Genomic DNA, 17262 nt, shown 5'->3' with positions numbered 1-17262 from the left:
GTTTTTTGCCTTTTACGAAGGGTAGTAAACCAGAAGGCTGAGTAATTACAATTTGCAGGGAAACCAAATGGCTTTCTGCAGAGGCATTGATGATGGCCAGGCTGGAAATGTGAGACATCCATCTCAGTTCTCTCTTGAATTTGAAACCAAACTGAAGCTGAGTTCCTTTACGGTTGGAAAAACACAGCTTCCTGGATCCAAAGATAAGCCTCTTTTAATAATAATAATTCACAGTGATTATGAGATTTGTAAAGTGCTTACTATGTGCCAGGTACTGTACTAAGCGCCGGGGTGGATATGAGCAAATTGGGTTGGGACACAGTCCCTGTCCCACGTGGGGCTCAGTCTCACTACCTATTTTGCAGATGAGGTAACTGAGGCACAGAGAAGCAAAGTGACTTGCCCAAGGTCACACAGCAGACAAGTGGCGGATTAGATTAGAACCCATGACCTTCTGACTCCCAGGCCCGTGCTCTCTCCACTATGTCATGCAGTTCTTCTGAACATCAACCAGCTTTTCCAGAGAACTCTGTGGTTACTTGTCAACAAAACAGAAAAGGTCTGGTTGAATTTTCTCTGCAGTTCACGCAGTTTTTCATTCTGAAGGTAAAAGGTGGGAGGGAAAAGCAAATTTGAGTTGTGGCTCAACCAGAACTAAACAGAGGCTCTCAACTTTGTACATAGTCTGATGAGCACACGACCGCTTTTGCAGCCAATCTGGATCAGTCAGGCATGATTCAGGTGCTTCTCAATGTTCCTAATTGCTGAAAGCCGGGCATGGAGCCAATGCATTGAATAATCTAAAAGTATTAAAAAAACCCACACCTATACATTGAGGGAGGAGGAAAATCATACAGGTTACCAATGTATCTTTGAAGTGGCATTTAATCAATAGGCCAGGATTCATGGCTATAGCTATTTTCATGATTTGTAAATTTATGTGATGGCGGAGAACACGTAGTCAGGTTCACTCAATAGAATCAGTGGTATTTATTAAGCACATATGACGTGCAGAGCACCATCCTAAGCGCTTGGGAGAGTTCGAGAGTTTGTAGATAGGATCCCTGCCCACATGGAGCTTATAGACTAGAGAGGGAGACAGTCATCGAAGTAAATTATAGAGGAATATGTACATAAGTGCTGTGGGGCTGGGATGAATATCAAAATATTTAAAAATATTTAAACAGGACAAGTTTATAGGTGACTCAGAAGGAAAAGCTTAGACAGGAAAGTGAGGGTTTAGTCAGGGAAGGCCTCTTGGAGAAGATATGATTTTTGTTGGGCTTTGAAGAGGGGGGAGAGTGGTGGTCATGAAGGGGAAGGTGGTTCCAGGCCAGAGGGAGGATGTGGCAAGAGGTCAAGGATGAGATGGATGAGGTCAAGATCAATCGTTCGTATTTATTGAGCACTTACTGTGTGCAGAGTACTGTACTAAACGCTTGAGAGAGTACAATTTAACAGCATTCATTCATTCATTCGGTCGTATTTATTGAGCTCCTCCTCTGTGCAAAGCAATTTACTAAGCTCTTAGTGACTTTACCAAGGTCATACGGCAGACGTTTTGCAGAGCCAGGATTAGAACCCACCACCTTCTGACTCCCAGGCCCGTGCTCTATCCACTATGCCATGCTACTCGGTGGACTTGTTCCCTGCCCAACACCAACTTACTGTCTAGAGATGCAGAGAGTAGGTTGGCATTAGAGGAGTGAAGTGTGGGGTTGGGTTGTAGAAGACTGGTGAGGTAAGGGAGGATAGGGAGAGCCGATCAAACGCCTAGAACAGTGCTCTGCGCACAGTGAGCGCTCAGTGAATATGATTGAATGAATCTCTTGGTGACACCGTGGTGTTTAGGTGGTTGGTTTTTTATTCCCAACCCCTGTGTTACTCGTAGCAGAAAACGTAGCGCAGTAATGGAGCGGTCGTTAATACTCAAAGGAGACGCTATCCCCACATTAGAACTTCCATGCGTTCTTAGGGTCTAGGTAGCATCTTATAATAATACTGATAATAAGAGTTGTATTTAAGTGTTTACTATGTGCCAAGCGCTGGGACAGATACAAGGTAATCAGGTCGGACACAGTTCCCGTTTCTCACGGGGCTCACGATTTAAGGGGATGGAGCCCAGGAATTTTAACTGAGACACAGATGGATTAGGTGCCTTGCCCAACGTCACACAGACAGGTGAGTTTGTTCCCTGACTTACAGGTCCGTGTTCTTTCCACTAGGCCATGCTGTTTTTCAGTATTCTCTTATATATTGCTGCTTCGCTTATATACCCTATTACTTCTTCCTTTCTGTAATTTTCTTTAATGTCTGTCTCCCCACTAGATTTTAGGCAACTCGAGGGGTGTTTACCGTTTCTATTGTATTCTCCCAAGAGCCTTGAAAAGGGAGTGCTCTGCACACGGGCACTCAATAAATATTATTCACTGATGAACTGATTTTTATATCGTTCTCTTAGCTTCAGTCACTCATTAAGTAAATGTATGGTTTCCAGGCCGGTGGTTCTGAAGAACTGCAGGAGCAGGGAGCACCTCTACTCTCATGGGAGGTTATCAGCATTAGCAGAGGACTCGATCGTACAGGTGAATTCTGAGTTTAAGTCCCCTAGAAATACAGATAACTTACCGATTAAGTTGATTGGCAAGGGGATCCCAGTCCTAGAAGTAATAGGAAAAACCCAGCCAGCTTGAAATAGGTTCATAATCCCCTTTTGTTGTGGACATGGGCAGCCTCCATTTGTCCCGTAACCCTTCGGTCTTACCAACAACCGTTTTAACCACTGCGGTCACTAACCCTCACGGTTGGCATGGGAAACCCATTCACATAAATATGCGAAGGTTGGGATGTGAGGATGATGCACCCTACTCCTCTCGGCCTACTGTTCTGTGCGACTACCTTAACGGTCACCGCTGACCATCGCACTTTATCGGGAATACTTCATTGAAAGATGTATTCGGACATGAGATGTAATGTCATGACAGAAGTCGGTGGTGAAAGTAAAAAGTCAGGCCACAGACTGAAAAGTGAGTGCATCACAGGACACTTGATGAAATTGACAAGAGAAGAGGGGAAAAGGAGACTGAATCAAAGCAATCTGCCTCAGTAATCTCGCAAGTGCTTAATGAAGTGCCGTGCTCAGTAAATACCACTGATTGCTTGACGGAGGCAAATATCAAGAGGAAAACAAGTAAACACCTGATAGGCCTCAAAAGGAACACCTTGGCAGGGAGGTAGATCTGTAAATGTCCCCCAGAGAATTAGTTCATGATGTCTGGCGGCTTTTTTCTATAGCGTCAATACATGAATCCTGCTTCACACATACCTGGGTCAGCGGGCTATTTTGGGAGGTGCTTGACTTGTCAGCCAGGATTATGAAAAGTCCATCCCCCTGTGGGTGGAGCTGAGCTCTTCTAGGGGCTGAGCTAAGGAAAGGGATTCCGTTTTGAAGTTAGTAGTTAATTGCCTGGTGCTTGTATACCTCCCCTCCCTGAGATGAAGTTAAAAAGATCTGCACGGGGCAGTATTGATTTGTATAGTCTCCCAGAGTTCAGTACAGTCCCTCACGCACAGTAACCGCTCAATAGATGTAATGATGATGATAAAACAGAATCGGTAGACACATTCCATGCCCACAAGGAGCCAGAGGGGGAGACACACATTAAAATAAATTAAATACTGCTGTACTGAAATACTGCAATACTGTACTTAAGTAACTGCAAATACTCCCTCTGTCCCTTCCCATCTCTGTCCCTTCCCATCTCTGTCCCTTCCCATCTCTCTCCCTCCCTCGCTCTCCCTTGTGCTTTCTCTCTCTCCCCTCTTCCCCCAGCTCTGAGTGAAAGGAAGTTAAGTATGGGTTAATTCGATTATAATAATAATAATAATGATGTTGGTATTTGTTAAGCGCTTACTATGTGCAGAGCACTGTTCTAAGCGCTGGGGTAGATACAGGGTCATCAGGTTGTCCTACGTGAGGCTCACAGTCTTAATCCCCATTTTACAGATGAGGGAACTGAGGCACAGAGAAGTTAAGTGACTTGCCCACAGTCACACAGCAGACGAGTGGCAGAGCCGGGATTTGAACCCATGACCTCTGACTCCCAAGCCCGGGCTCTTTCCACTGAGCCACGCTGCTTCCCATTAAGCATTAAGATCATTAAGATTATGATCTTAATCTGTGGGTGACTATGGTCTAAACCCTTTCTCTCAGCTTTTCCCCGGGTAGGGAGGGCTCTTAGCACAAGGTTATAACCGGATGGCCCGGTAATGAAAACTTCATCTTGATCCTGACAACTTTAAACTGGAGGAGCTGTAAGTATATCTTGCAGACCTGGTCTCTAGTATTCTCTGTTGTGGATTTTCCCATTAATTCCTAATTTTGATCCTGTCTGATTTAGAAGTATGGTTCAGTCATGGTTGCTGGGGTTTAATTAATTAATGTTGGTATTTGTTAAGCGCTTACTATGTGCAGAGCACTGTTCTAAGCGCTGGGGTAGATACAGGGTCATCAGATTGTCCCATGTGAGGCTCACAGTCTTAATCCCCGTTTTACAGATGAGGTCACTGAGGCACAGAGAAGTTATGTGACTTGCCCACAGTCACACAGCTGACAAGTGGCAGATCCGGGATTCGAACCCATGTCCACGTTTACATGAATTGATGATTAGATGTTGGTTGGAATTCTTAATTTCTCTTTCTCTAGGGGTCTTAAATATTGGGGCGGTAATATTGGTTCTTTTTATGGTTATGCAACCTATCTGCTCAAAATTAGATTCAAGGAAAGAGCTGGATTCTAATACCAAGATACCTAGAGGTTGTTTTTAAAATGTTGATAAGGGAAAGCGGGACTGTTTAAACCCCAAAAGAAGAAAGATCAAGGCTTCTTTTCGGAGGGTGGCAGGGGACCCGCCGTTTCATTCGAGGTCGTCACGCTTCGCCACCAGTAGCCATTCTGTGGTCAGGAACTGAGTCATCGGGAGCACGTCCCGGCCTAGTGGATAGAGCACGGGCCTGGGAGCCAGAAGGACCTGGCTTCTGATTCCGGCTCTGCCGCGTGTCTGCAGCGTGACCTTGGGCAAGTCACTTCACTTCTTTCGACCTCAGTTACCTCATCTGTAAAATGGGGATTAAGACAGGGATCCCCGTGTGGCACAGGGACTTGTGTCCAACCTGATTAACTTGTATTCACCTTAGAACAGTGCTTGGCGCATAGTAAGCCCTTTACGAGAACCGTAATTGTCATCATTATTAGTATTTCACGGCTGCCTGCCGGGGATCCGTTCCCTAATAAGCAGTAAGCCAACAGATCTCATGGTGTCGTGAAGGTTGAGCTGATAGCGAGGAGTAATTTCGGGGTATCAGCACTTCGTGCCAGGACAAGGATAAGAAAGATAGTGTCACGGGAGAAAACTTCCCCAAAGGTCACATCTTTTCCAAGAGGCCTTCCCTGATTAAACCCTCTTTCTCCTAGCTCGTTCTCCGCTCTGCGTTGTCTTTATATTTGGATCTGTGACCTGGGGACGTTTGATATTTGCCCCGACCCCACAGCACTCGTGTACATACCCGTGAATTATATATTATAAATTGCTTGTTTATTCTTCTCAACGTATGTCTCCCCCTCTGGATCGTAAGCTCGTTATGGACAGGGAACTTGTCTGCCGATTCCGTTGTACTCTCCCAAGTGCTTAGTATAGTGCTCTGCACAGATATGGAGGGGGAGGGAGTTCCCGGCCGGAGAGAGGATGTGGGAAAGGGGTCGGTGGTAAAATAGATGAGATTGAGGTGCTGTGAACAAGCTGGTGCTAGAGGAGCGAATTGTGTGGGCTGGGCTGTAATAGACCAGCGAGAAAAGGGGGCAAGCTGATTGAGTGCTTTAAAGCCAACAGCAAGGAGTTTCTGTTTGAAGCAGAAGTGGATGGGCAATGATTTGGAGGTTGTTTAGGAGTGGCGAGATGTAGAGTGAATTTCTTTTTTCAGAAAAACGATCCAAGCAGTACGGTGAAGTATGGACTGGAGTCGGGGGGGGGGAGACGGGAGGCAGGGAGGTCAGCAGGGACACAGAAACAGTAGTCAGGGTAGGATAGGATAAGAGCTTGGAAAAGTGTAGTAGGAGGTTGTTGGATGGAGAGGAAAGGGTGGATTTCCGCAGCATCCCGAAGGGAGAACCGACAGGATTTGATGTCAGATGGAATGTGCGCATTGCCTGAGAGAGAAGAGTTGGGGCAATGCCAAGGTTAAGGGCTTCTGAGATAGGGAGGATAGTGATATTTGTCTGCAGTGATGAGAAAGAAAGGGGAGGAAAGGATTTGGGCGGGAGTTCATTCATTCATTCATTCAATAGTATTTATTGAGCGCTTACTATGTGCAGAGCACTGTATCAAGCGCTTGGAATATACAAATCAGCAACAGATAGAGACAGTCCCTTCCCATTGACGGGCTTGCAGTCTAATCGGGGGAGACAGATGGACAAAAACAATGCTAATAGTATTAACACGTGTGGAGCTAACGATGACGATAATAGCGTTAGCAGCTAATGATGATAATAATGATAATAACGATAATAGAATAGTCCCTCGGGGAGCCATTGAGCAGAAGAAGGTCGGCTCTCCGGAGCCGAGAAGACAGGCGAGCGTGGCCCATCCGTCGGACGCCTCCTCTCCGCCGAGCCCCGTCCCGGGGGCCGGGCCGGAGCGGGGCCAGACGGTCGGGTCCCCGTCGTACGGAGGGGGGGCACCGAGGCATGGGCCCGGAGGCCACCGTGCCCGGGAGCACCCATCGGGGCAGGGGCGGGGTCTGGGAGTTCTGTTTGGAACCTGTTCAGCGTGAGATGGTGAAACATTCAGGAGGAGATATCCTGAAGGCAGGAGGAAATGTGAGACTGCAGAGGAAAGAGAGGTCTGTCTTCCCCTCTAGACTGTGAGCTCACTATGCTGGGAATGTATCTGTTTATTGTCATATGGTGCTCTCTCAAGCACTTAGTTCAGTGGTCAGTAAATACGATCGAATGAAATCGAATGAATGAATGAATTAATGGAAAGGTCAATTTGGGGATCATCTGCATAAGTGCAGATCGTCGAAGACAAGGGAACGAGTGAGTTTTTCAAGGGAGTGGGTGAAGATGGAGAATAGAAGGGGACCGAGAACCGAGCCTGGCGGACACCCATCCCCCCGGATCCCCACCACTGTCAGATGATGGGAGGCAGAGACTGAGAAAGAGTCAAAGAGATAGGAAGAGAACCAGGAGAGGATAACGTCATTGAAGCCAAACTTGTGTAATATTTCCAGGAGAAGGAGGTGATCCACAGTGTTGAAGGAAACTGAGAGGTCTGGGGTGATTAGGGTGGATTAGAGGTCATTAGATTTGGCGAGAAGATCATTGGTGACCTGTTTCAGTGGACTGAAGTGGGGTGGAAACCAGATTGATCAGGATCAAGGAGAGACCTGGATTCTAGTCCCAGCTCCGCTTCTGTCTTTCTATGTGACCTTGGGCAAATGCGCCTCAATTGAAGATTGAAATCATATTTTTCCCCCAATTTTCAAGGTTAGATAATGTTATGTGCACCAGAAATGGAAGCGATGAAATATTTTTAATGGGCTAAGTTATTGCAAGAACACAAATTTTAAAAGCAGTGGAAATGTGCTTTTAAAAGCAGTCCAGTGGGAATGTGCCGGTGAGAATGCTGAGCAACCAGTGTGAGGTACCAGGAGTGTTTTCTACTTAAAATGCAGACACTGGTCCACTCGAGTACAAAACAAAGAATTTGATTTACAATTTGAAGTAAAACCAGTAGTAAGGTAATTGGGGAGGTGGAAAGCAATCTCCTTCCTATCAAATTGCTTTCTATATGCACGCTCCACTTAGGAGTTAGATCTTGATGCTTGCATTTCGTTGTGCACATATTCCTTCCGCTCATGAATCTTCCTTCTGGTAGAATTACAATCATCTCTGAGCGATTGTCAGCAAAAAAGAACCAAGCTGCCAAATACGAACAGGCTCCTGAGATTTTTTTTTTAATAAGAAAATAGTTTTATAGGAGAAGGAAAGGCATTTAATTTTTTCCTCTGGTGGTCAATTTTATTGCATAAACTCAATGACAGACTCCTGCAGAATGAAGATACGCAATAGACCTTTTTGAGAACGGAGTCTTAGCATCCCCAACATTTGGGACCGGCGGATGGGCACTTTGCCAAGATATTCTCCCAAGAGCTTAGTACAGTGCTTTGCACACAGTAAGCGCTCAGTAAATATGATTAATAATATGGTCTGTCTATTTCAAGATCATGGGTGTGGCCGGATGTCAGTTCAGGAACGAAGTGATTAAAAAACCCTCTGTTATTAAAAGCTACGTTCGATTAATGGTACCGAACTCTTTCCGTGTTCAGATCACCGTAATAAATTCTTGGGAAAGTACCGTAGGGGAAGTGACACAGTCTTTGTCCTCGAGGAATCTATAGTCTATCAATCAGTTAATCAGTGGCATTTACTGAGTGCTTACTACATGTAGAATACTGTTCTAAGTGCTTGGGAGAGTACAATACAACAGAGTTAGCAGAAACGTTCCCCGCCCATAACGAGCTTACAGTCAAGAGCGGGAGACAGACATCAAATTATCTATTGTAAATTATTCATATTAAAGATACGTACGTCGGAGCCGTGGGGTTGGGGAGTCGAGCGAATATCAAATGTCCAGAGGTCTCAGATCCAAATGAATGGACAATGTGGAAGGGAAAATGAGCCAGGGAAAAGGGGGGTTAATCAGGGAAGGCCTCGTGTTGATCTTAATTGAGCTCTGAAGGTGGAGAGAGCGGTGGTCTGGCGTATATGGAGGGGGAGCGCGTGCCGGGCTAGGGGAGGACGTGGGAGAGAGGCCGGTGGCAAGATCGACAAAATCGGGACACAGTGAGTGAGCTGGCTCCAGAGGAGCGGAGTGTGCGTAGTCTAGCGGCCCAGAGAGAAATGGATCACCGTTATGTTGCCGTTTCTCCTCTTAACATGGCGTAGAGGATGTGTGGACCGAGCTCAGGAAGATTCCCAGACGGTAGTGGTATGACAAGTCCGTCGCGATCCAGTGTCAGGTGGGACAGTTCCAAACCCAGAACTGTCCTTGTGTGACCTTGCCCTCACCTACGTAAAGAGGGAGTTGATTGGAGAAATCAATGAAGAGGCAGGACTGAGTCTAGACTCTGTAGACTGTAGGCTCGTGACATCTGTTAGATTGTACTCTCCCAAGTGCTTAGTACAGTGCTCTGCCCACGGTAAATGCTTAATAAATAGGATTTATCTGACCGAGGCCGCTGGTGACCAGAGAGACAGCAGACATCGGCGGCCGGGGCCAGGGTGGCTCCCCCCGGGCATGAGTGTGGGTCCAGCCGACCGCAGCTAGCGAGACTGTAAGCTCGTTGTGAGCGGGGAATGTGTCAGTTATACTGAACTCGTTGTGGGCGGGGAATGTGTCCGTTATACAGAACTCTCCCAAGTGCTCAGTACAGCGCTCTGCACACAATAAGTGCTTAATAAATAAGAATAGGCTGAGACTGAAAACAAAACGATATCAATCAATCAGTCAGTGGTATTTCTTGAGCACTCACTATGTGCAGAGCATTGTGCGTGGCTCAGTGGAAAAAACCCGGGCTTGGGAGTCAGAGGTCGTGGGTTCGAATCCTGGCTCTGCCATTTGTCAGCTGTGTGACTGTTGGCAAGTCACTTAACCTCTCTGTGCCTCAGTTACCTCATCTGTACAATACGGATAAACCGTGAGCCTCACGTGGGAAAACCTGATGACCCTGTATCCACCCCAGTTCTTAGAACAGTGCTCTGCACATAGTAAGCGCTTAACAAATACCAACATTATTAGAGAAGCCGCGTGGCTCAGTGGAAGGAGCACGGGCTTTGGAGTCAGAGGTCATGGGTTCGAATCCAGGCTCTGCCACTTGTCAGCCGTGTGACTGTGAGCAAGTCACTTCACTTCTCTGTGCCTCAGTTTCCTCATCTGTAAAATGGGGATTAAGCCTGTGAGCCCCACGTGGGACAACCTGATTCCCCTGTGTCTACCCCAGCGCTTAGAACAGTGCTCTGCACATAGTAAGCGCTTAACAAATACCAACGTTATTATCACAACAGACTGAGCAGGCTCATTCCCTGCCTATAATGAGCTTATAGTCTAGGCGGATTTCCAAGGGACTATTAAAGTTACCACGTGCTCTGGAATTGGAGTTTGACCCCAGAATCAGATCTAAGGCCCAAATGCAGCAAAGCAGAAATGATTGTTGGAGCACAACAGGCCCAACTAGAATTCAGGGAGCAACGCCAAGATGCCATTTCGAAATCTGTGGTCCTTGCAGGCCGGACAGGTTTGGCCTACGTGAGCTCTCACAGCTCGGAGACAAATGCGTCTGTTTAGAGCTACGGGGATACTTAAAGAATAAAGCTTAATAGGCTCGTGTATCATTTGGTGCCTGAGTAGCTTCACACTAAACTAAAGGTCTAGAGAGCTGTGAGGGCAACCTCAAACTCTCTAGCTCACTGGGAGACCCGCACCTCCCAGTAAAAGCATTTCTGACTCTTTGAGAAGTTTCATCCATATCAAAGCTGGTTGTGGGCAGTTCATTCAGTCGTATTTATTGAGCGCTTACTGTTTACAAAGCACTGTACTAAGCACTTGAGAGAGTACAGTATAACAACAGACACATTCCTGCCCACGACGAACTCACAGACTAGAGGGGGAGACAGACATTAATATAAATAAGTAAATAAATTACCGATAAATGCGGATATCTGCATATGGGCTGCGGGGATGCGAAGGAGGACGAATAAAGGAGTGAGTGAGAGCGGTGCAGAAGGGAGTTGGAGAAGAGGAGAGGAAGGCCTAGTCAGGGGAGGCTTCTTGGAGGAGATGGGCCTTCCATAAGGAACGCGTTCGTTGTATGGTTAAGTTGTACCCACCTAAGCGTTCAGTACAGTGATCCGCACACAGTGAGCACTCAATAATACGACTGACCGACCGACTGTGAACCCTAGTCAGAATTAAATAGCAGGGCACCCATGAGGGACTCTGCTTTCAATCGATTCACTAATGCTCTTTGCAGCCCTCGGTGGAAGATACGAAAGGAATGGATGTGGGCAGACTGCCACGCGAAATGGATGGCTTTGTCCTTATTTTCAAAATTTGAGTTTCACTCTAATTGTTGACTCCCCTCTTGGGGGTGTCTAGGCTTCAGGGCCCACCTCTTCTTTTTAGACCGTGGCTCCCGATAAGCGAGCCGGCCTTGTCTGCCTTCTCTGGTTTCTTCCCCAGATTGGGATGGTGCCGGTCCCCAGAATGGAGGCCCAAAAGATTCTCTATAGCTGTCGAGAAGCTCAATCACAAGCCCCGCGGTCTAGAAGTGAACTTCCGGGAGGCCGTCGCAGTGGACCAGCCGCTTGGGGTGTGGTAATGAGGAGGGAGGTTGCTGTCTCGAGCAGGGACTGTGGGGAAATCAGGATCCTAAGAGGCAGATGCTGAAAGAGTGACAGTCGTTGCGAGTGGCAACGCATCAGCGCCGTTTACGTCGTCACAGTGTGGAACCGAATGTCAGTTGCTCAGAGGTCTTTTCATCTGCACCAGCGTGCGGGAATAGGATCCCACCATCTGCAGTGTCACCTTGGAACACCTAAGACAGCACTTTCTCTGTTTCTGATTTCTGTTTCTGTTGCCTGATACTAGAAATAATATGCCTATGATGTGAGATTTTTATGCTTACCTGTAAATAACCAGTACTCTTCAACAGGAAAAAGCAACATGGCCCGGTGGGAGAATTTCTCAGCTTATACCCCTTTCTTCTTTGTTTATATTAATACGTGGGAGAAGAAATTCTGGCGAGGCTGACAGACCCGACAATATTCATTACGATCAGGCCCTAGTTTGATATTTCGGGCATACTGTGGACCGTAATTAAAATCCTAGGACTTTCGGGGTACAAGGAGAAAGCGCTATGAAAAGATAGCCTTATTGAAAAGACAAACAGGCATAGGCAGGAGCAAATTAGACTGGAGCCAAGAACATGCCTGCTTAGAATCCAAAATTGATTTCAAGCCAGAGACATCTAGAGCATCCACAACAAAGCCCGTGTGGTGACAGGAAAGGCACTGTGGAAACCGCACCAAGGAATCACAGGATGTTTAGATCAAAATGAAGAACGTGTGGGTCATCCGGTAAGACACTCATTGCATACTTTCCGGGCAAAAATAATGAAATTAAACCAGATCTGACACCTACAGCGTTCTTCTTTTGCAGCCCTTGTTTACTTCCTTGTGTTACTTGCTCCCTTGCTCAAAACTGAATGAATAGTTCATAGGAACCAAAGGCAGGTGATGATTCTGTTTGTTCCAGAAGCTATCAGGCAGTGAATACCCTGAAGACAGGAACGGACAGGAGGCTTCTTCCCTAGGGTTGAAATAATTCTGTTAAAATCTCTAAAAATGATTCACCTCCGGCAAGCCTTTTCACGTAGCCACCGTTCACAATGGGTGAGCGTGAGGCAGTTTCTTGGATTGATGGATGCCTAGACGGAGTAATGTGATTAGTCATTGATCTCCGGGAGTCGGTTAATTTAAAGAAGGCGGCTGTCGCTGTCTGTGGTAAAAATGAAATGAAACAGACGTTCTCCCTACCTTGCCGCTTCGAGGATGTTAGGTATCCTCCCGGCGGCCAGTGGGAGCAGGTCCTCTTCCTCTTCCTCACCGGATCTAATCCAGCTTGGTTGAGCCTGGTGATTCTATTTATTGCCATTGTTCTTGTCTGTCTCCCCCGATTAGACTGTGAGCCCGTCAAAGGGCGGGGACTATCTCTATCTGTTACCGATTTGTACATTCCAAGCGCTTGGTACAGTGCTCTGCGCATAGTAAGCGCTCGATAAATACTATTGAATGAATGAATCGATGAATGAATGAATAAAGGATGTGGAAAATCCTCAGGATGATGTTTGTTTTTACAGTCAAAGTCCAAGTTGGGCTTCGCTAAAGATTTGGATTCTTTCCCATTGCAGGGCTAAGTCTCTCTATAGGCCCTTTGCCATCCACGGTGGGCCATGGGAGAATGGTTTCCGTTTTCCAGAGGAACCAGAAGCCCGCCTCAGAGCCCACCGGTAAGACCCTCATTATTATTATTATTGTTTTTTAATCATCTCCTCCTTTTGCTCCCTCCCCCCAACCCCCAACTCCAGGTGGCTCCAGCCATTAAAGAGAGAATGATGAGGAAGGGCAGCATGATGCTGGGCTACCAACCACACCGGGGCAAAGTCAACTTCTTCCGTCAGGTGGTCATCAGCCCCCAGGTGAGCCGCGAGGATATGGACTTCCTGCTGGACGAGATCGACCTCCTCGGCAGGGACATGTAGCCGTGGCCGCAGGGCCCTCGCGGAGGGGGCTCCCGGAAGTGTGATGTTTACAGATCGAGAACGTCTGTAGCTGTTGCATATTTAAAATGCTCAGGTGCCGCTGATTAGAATACCGCCCCACCGTACCGTGTGAAACGGAGATGCTTAGGACGAACCCTGAGGGTGCCCCAAGGGGTCTCTGAAGCTGAGGGGAGGGAAGGGACGGTTTTGCTGGAATGGAAATTCTGTCCCCTATTGCAGTCCTAGTAGAAGCGACCCCAGAGAGCCCCATGTCCTTCCCCAGAAGGCAGTGCCGCCCTAAGGGTGTGGGCTAGTAGGGGTTGTGCGGCTCTTGAAGAGAAGAAGCCTTCGTCTATACTGTGCACCTTCCTTAGTGATGCAGAGGAATGGCTGGATACCCAGGGTGAAGTTCTCCCACCCAAAGTCTCCTCCTGCTACTGACCCCCCCAGATTGGTCTCTGAGAAGGGGAGATGTAGCCTGAAAGTTTAGAGGCTTTAGGCACTAGTGAAAGATATTTTTTTAAAAAGCGGTGATAAAAGATATTTATTTCAAAGAGGTGTCTGTCGATGAGGCTGATTGTGATAAACGATTAGAATTAAATACCGCACTGGGCCATTCTGGCTTTCCTACAGAAGAATGAGAAGGAGGAGGAGGGAAAAGCAACTCAGGTTATTTAATATTGTGGGTTTTTTCATTCATTTCCAGGCAACCGCTCCCCCTTCCTCTCTCTGCATGCCTGCAGTCCTGATTTTGAACACCTCATGTTCCCCGGCAAGCTGACCCTCTCCCCCCAACACAGACACATACGCGCGCACGCACAACCCCCCCACCTCTCTGCCTCTCTGCATGCCTGCAATCCTCATTTTGGGTCCTGCTCTATGTTTTGGGAGAGGCTCTTTGGTCTTTGACCTCAAGGGATAGAGAAACATGATTAGGTTGTTCTACTCCTGTCCTGATCACAGATTCTCCTTTTGAGGGCTCCAGGTAGAAAGAAGCGAGTGGGCCCCACATAGGCTTTCCTAATTAAAATTCACCTATAAGACAAGGCATCCTATTGGTTGTTCAGGAGTTCTAAAATAAAGTCAGTATTTGGCTTTCATCCAGTAAAGAAGGTATTTGAACAGATTTTGCCATCCTTTTATTTTCTTAAGAGTCTTAGATTCTCCCTGAGAATTTTCCCTCCAGTTTTTTTTTTCCCCTTTGGCTCTGTTCTCTACAGTATCTAAGTCACACTTTAGTATTAGTTGGTTGTCTAGGGAGATGTCTTAACTCTCTTAATCCATTAAGATTCCCTTTAGTGAAAGGATCCTTGTACCTCCTTAAGCACCTCCCTTTAGAGAAATCAGGTATTTCAGACCACCAGACTCTCTGGGTGGTGTTTGTTTGGGGGCTGAGGGAGAGATGAAAATATATGCTATGTAATTGATTGTTTTCCTAAATAGCTACTAACTGTGAAACTTACTTAGAAGGGTGAGGGTTTTTTTCCATTTCTATAGTCAGTTCTCCTGCACTGTGATAGTGGTGTTCCTAAAGAACCTTATATTAAGGAAATCTCACACACCTTTCCCGGTAATCCACACATGAACACAGCCATTTCTTCTTCCACCGCACCTACCTGTGCCGACTTGTAGGTTGTACTCCGTCTGAACAGTCATGCAACATGGGACGAACGGTCCTTGATTCCTCAATAGCGTTCTATCCGTATTTTTAGACCTGGCCACCCCGCCCACCTAATTCTTATGGTCTCCATGCCTCAATGGGAACATGATGGTGGGTGAGTGCCAGCCACTAGCACTAGAATCAATTCCTCTAATCAGGTTCATTCATTCTTTCAATCATTTATTGAGGGCTTACTGTGTGCACAGCACTGTACTAAGCGCTTGGAAAGTACAATTCAACAATAAAGAGACAATCCCTGCCCAAACTGGGCTTACGGATTCTTGATCCTGAGGTCTCAGGCTGGAGGGTAATTTATCATTCCTGCAGGAGGCACCATCAATCATCATCCAAGTTGTGTAATGAACTACTGCAGGATAGGGGAACTGACAGTACTATAATCACCATAGCAATGACCAAGATGACATTTTCCATTTCAACTCTCTAGGTTACCAACAGTTGTCTTAAAATGTAATGCTCTCTGTTGTCATTTTGTGTGCGTTTCCAATGTTGTACCACATTCCCTTTTCCAAGCTTCAGAATACTATGTGGAAAGTTTAATGGCTTATTTTGATCGGAGGACAAAGGGTCAGGGGGCATATCCCAGAAATGGTAAGGTTTTTTCCTTGATCTTTCCTGGGAGTGGAAGCTAATCTTTTCTGGGAGTGAACTCTATCTCTGAACCAGGTTTTGTGTTTCTGAAAGAGGAGTTTGTCCGCCTAAGGAATTGACGGGATTTGGTCTTGGGGGTTCATGGTTTTTCAGGTAAGTTCTCGAGATACCTCGACCGTCATGAGAAATGCAACTCTATTATCCATTTGTCGATTGCTTTCCACCATTCTGCACTGAAGGGCAGAAGTGCTTAAGGAGTTAATTTATCATTTTCTGCTTCCTCTTCTTAAGTTAGATACTATGGAACCGAACAGTTTCTTTTGGGTTTTGAGAGTCTAGCAATTTCTGTTTTTTCCATTTAGGGCTGAATCTGTCATCAGGCTCTATAATAATTGGAGCAAGCTATGGCCATCTTGTATTTCCACCCTTTCAGGGTGGTCAAAGTCCTTTCACCAATTCTTTTGTTTTCTAAAACACTACAGCTCTAATTCTGAACCACTAGCAACATGGGATTTGTGGGGTTTTTTCCCCCCACTGAAGCCAATCCGATCCTTTTTGAAATGTTGGCACAAAATGCTTCTGAAATTCATATCTGCACTGTGTAAGCTTTCCCCATGTGAAAATTAATGTGACAGCTTACATCCTGGAGGTAACTTTATTAACTCTGGTGTGTACTATTTATTGACTGAAATCCCTCCATCCTGGAATGCTTCTGCTTTGAAATTGGACTGACATTTTAATACGATTGGCATTCAAAGTAGCTTGCTATTTTGTGGTGGATGCGTTGAATAAAACTGGAAAGTAAGTTAGGAAACAACCAGGTATGTGTTTGTCTTTTTTGGAGTCTTTATTAGTCCAGTGCACGTGTTCCCCGGGACACTGTCCAATTGTGAGGCATCAGTTGCTGCTGTGCCCTTTATTAAAGGACAGTCAGGTGTCTTCCAGTTGTGGGGAGAGGTTTAGAGAGGGGAGACAGTGACAGCTTGGTGATTTGGAAGCCCACTCGTTTTCCCAAGCCAGGAGGAGGATCAGTCTCCTATTCAAATGGTCAAATTGGCAAGTTGAAAATAAGGTTTAAGTCAAAATAATTACCTCTTTCAGTTCTAAGTGAATGAATCACCACCTCCAATCTCTTTCGATTGGAAATCCATATCTTTCAGGGTGTCACCTTCAGTTTTCCTTTCAGAAATTGTCTGTCTCATTATTGCATTGAGTTTGGATTCCTGCGCTGGCCTCTGATTCATAACAGTGTTTTTTAATGTATTATTATCTGGGATCTGAAGTGGGTTTTCAAAAGAGGAGGAATATCATTTTGCAATACAGAACTCACATGTGTGGCACAGCCTGTTAGAGAACGGAAATCTTATCAGGCAGATGGGTGAGGTATCTCTTCCTCTATGTAGCTCCGTCCTCACAATCTAAGAAAAACAAATACAGTAACAAATATGGGGACAGAAAAACAGCTGCTTATAGGGGCGATTCGATTCAGAGTTGAAGAAAACCTTCTTTAATCACATAATCTAGATTTTTCCAATCCTACACCGAGCTTCAGGATGTGGGCAATCCCTGAATGGCAGACTACTGCAGTTTACAGAGGTCCCGAGTAATGAGTAGAT

At 46.2% G+C, this 17262-nt stretch overlaps 1 protein-coding gene across 1 annotated transcript in view; it reads left to right on the top strand.

The window, feature by feature from the left end:
- GADL1 (glutamate decarboxylase like 1) overlaps window positions 1-16463 on the top strand; it is a 134821-nt gene extending 118358 nt beyond the window's left edge. The window contains exon 15 of the mRNA XM_029071345.2: window positions 13204-16463. Within this exon, the coding sequence (XP_028927178.1) occupies window positions 13204-13377 (174 nt within the window). The 3' untranslated portion in view covers window positions 13378-16463. The remainder of the gene's footprint in view (window positions 1-13203) is intronic.
- Window positions 16464-17262: the final 799 nt, after the last annotated feature.

This window comes from Ornithorhynchus anatinus, chromosome 8 (genome assembly GCF_004115215.2).
Source record: "Ornithorhynchus anatinus isolate Pmale09 chromosome 8, mOrnAna1.pri.v4, whole genome shotgun sequence".
NCBI classification, from domain to species: Eukaryota; Metazoa; Chordata; class Mammalia; order Monotremata; family Ornithorhynchidae; genus Ornithorhynchus; species Ornithorhynchus anatinus.
The sequence above is the reverse complement of the archived record's forward strand: the minus strand, read 5'-3'. Positions and strand labels throughout refer to the sequence as shown.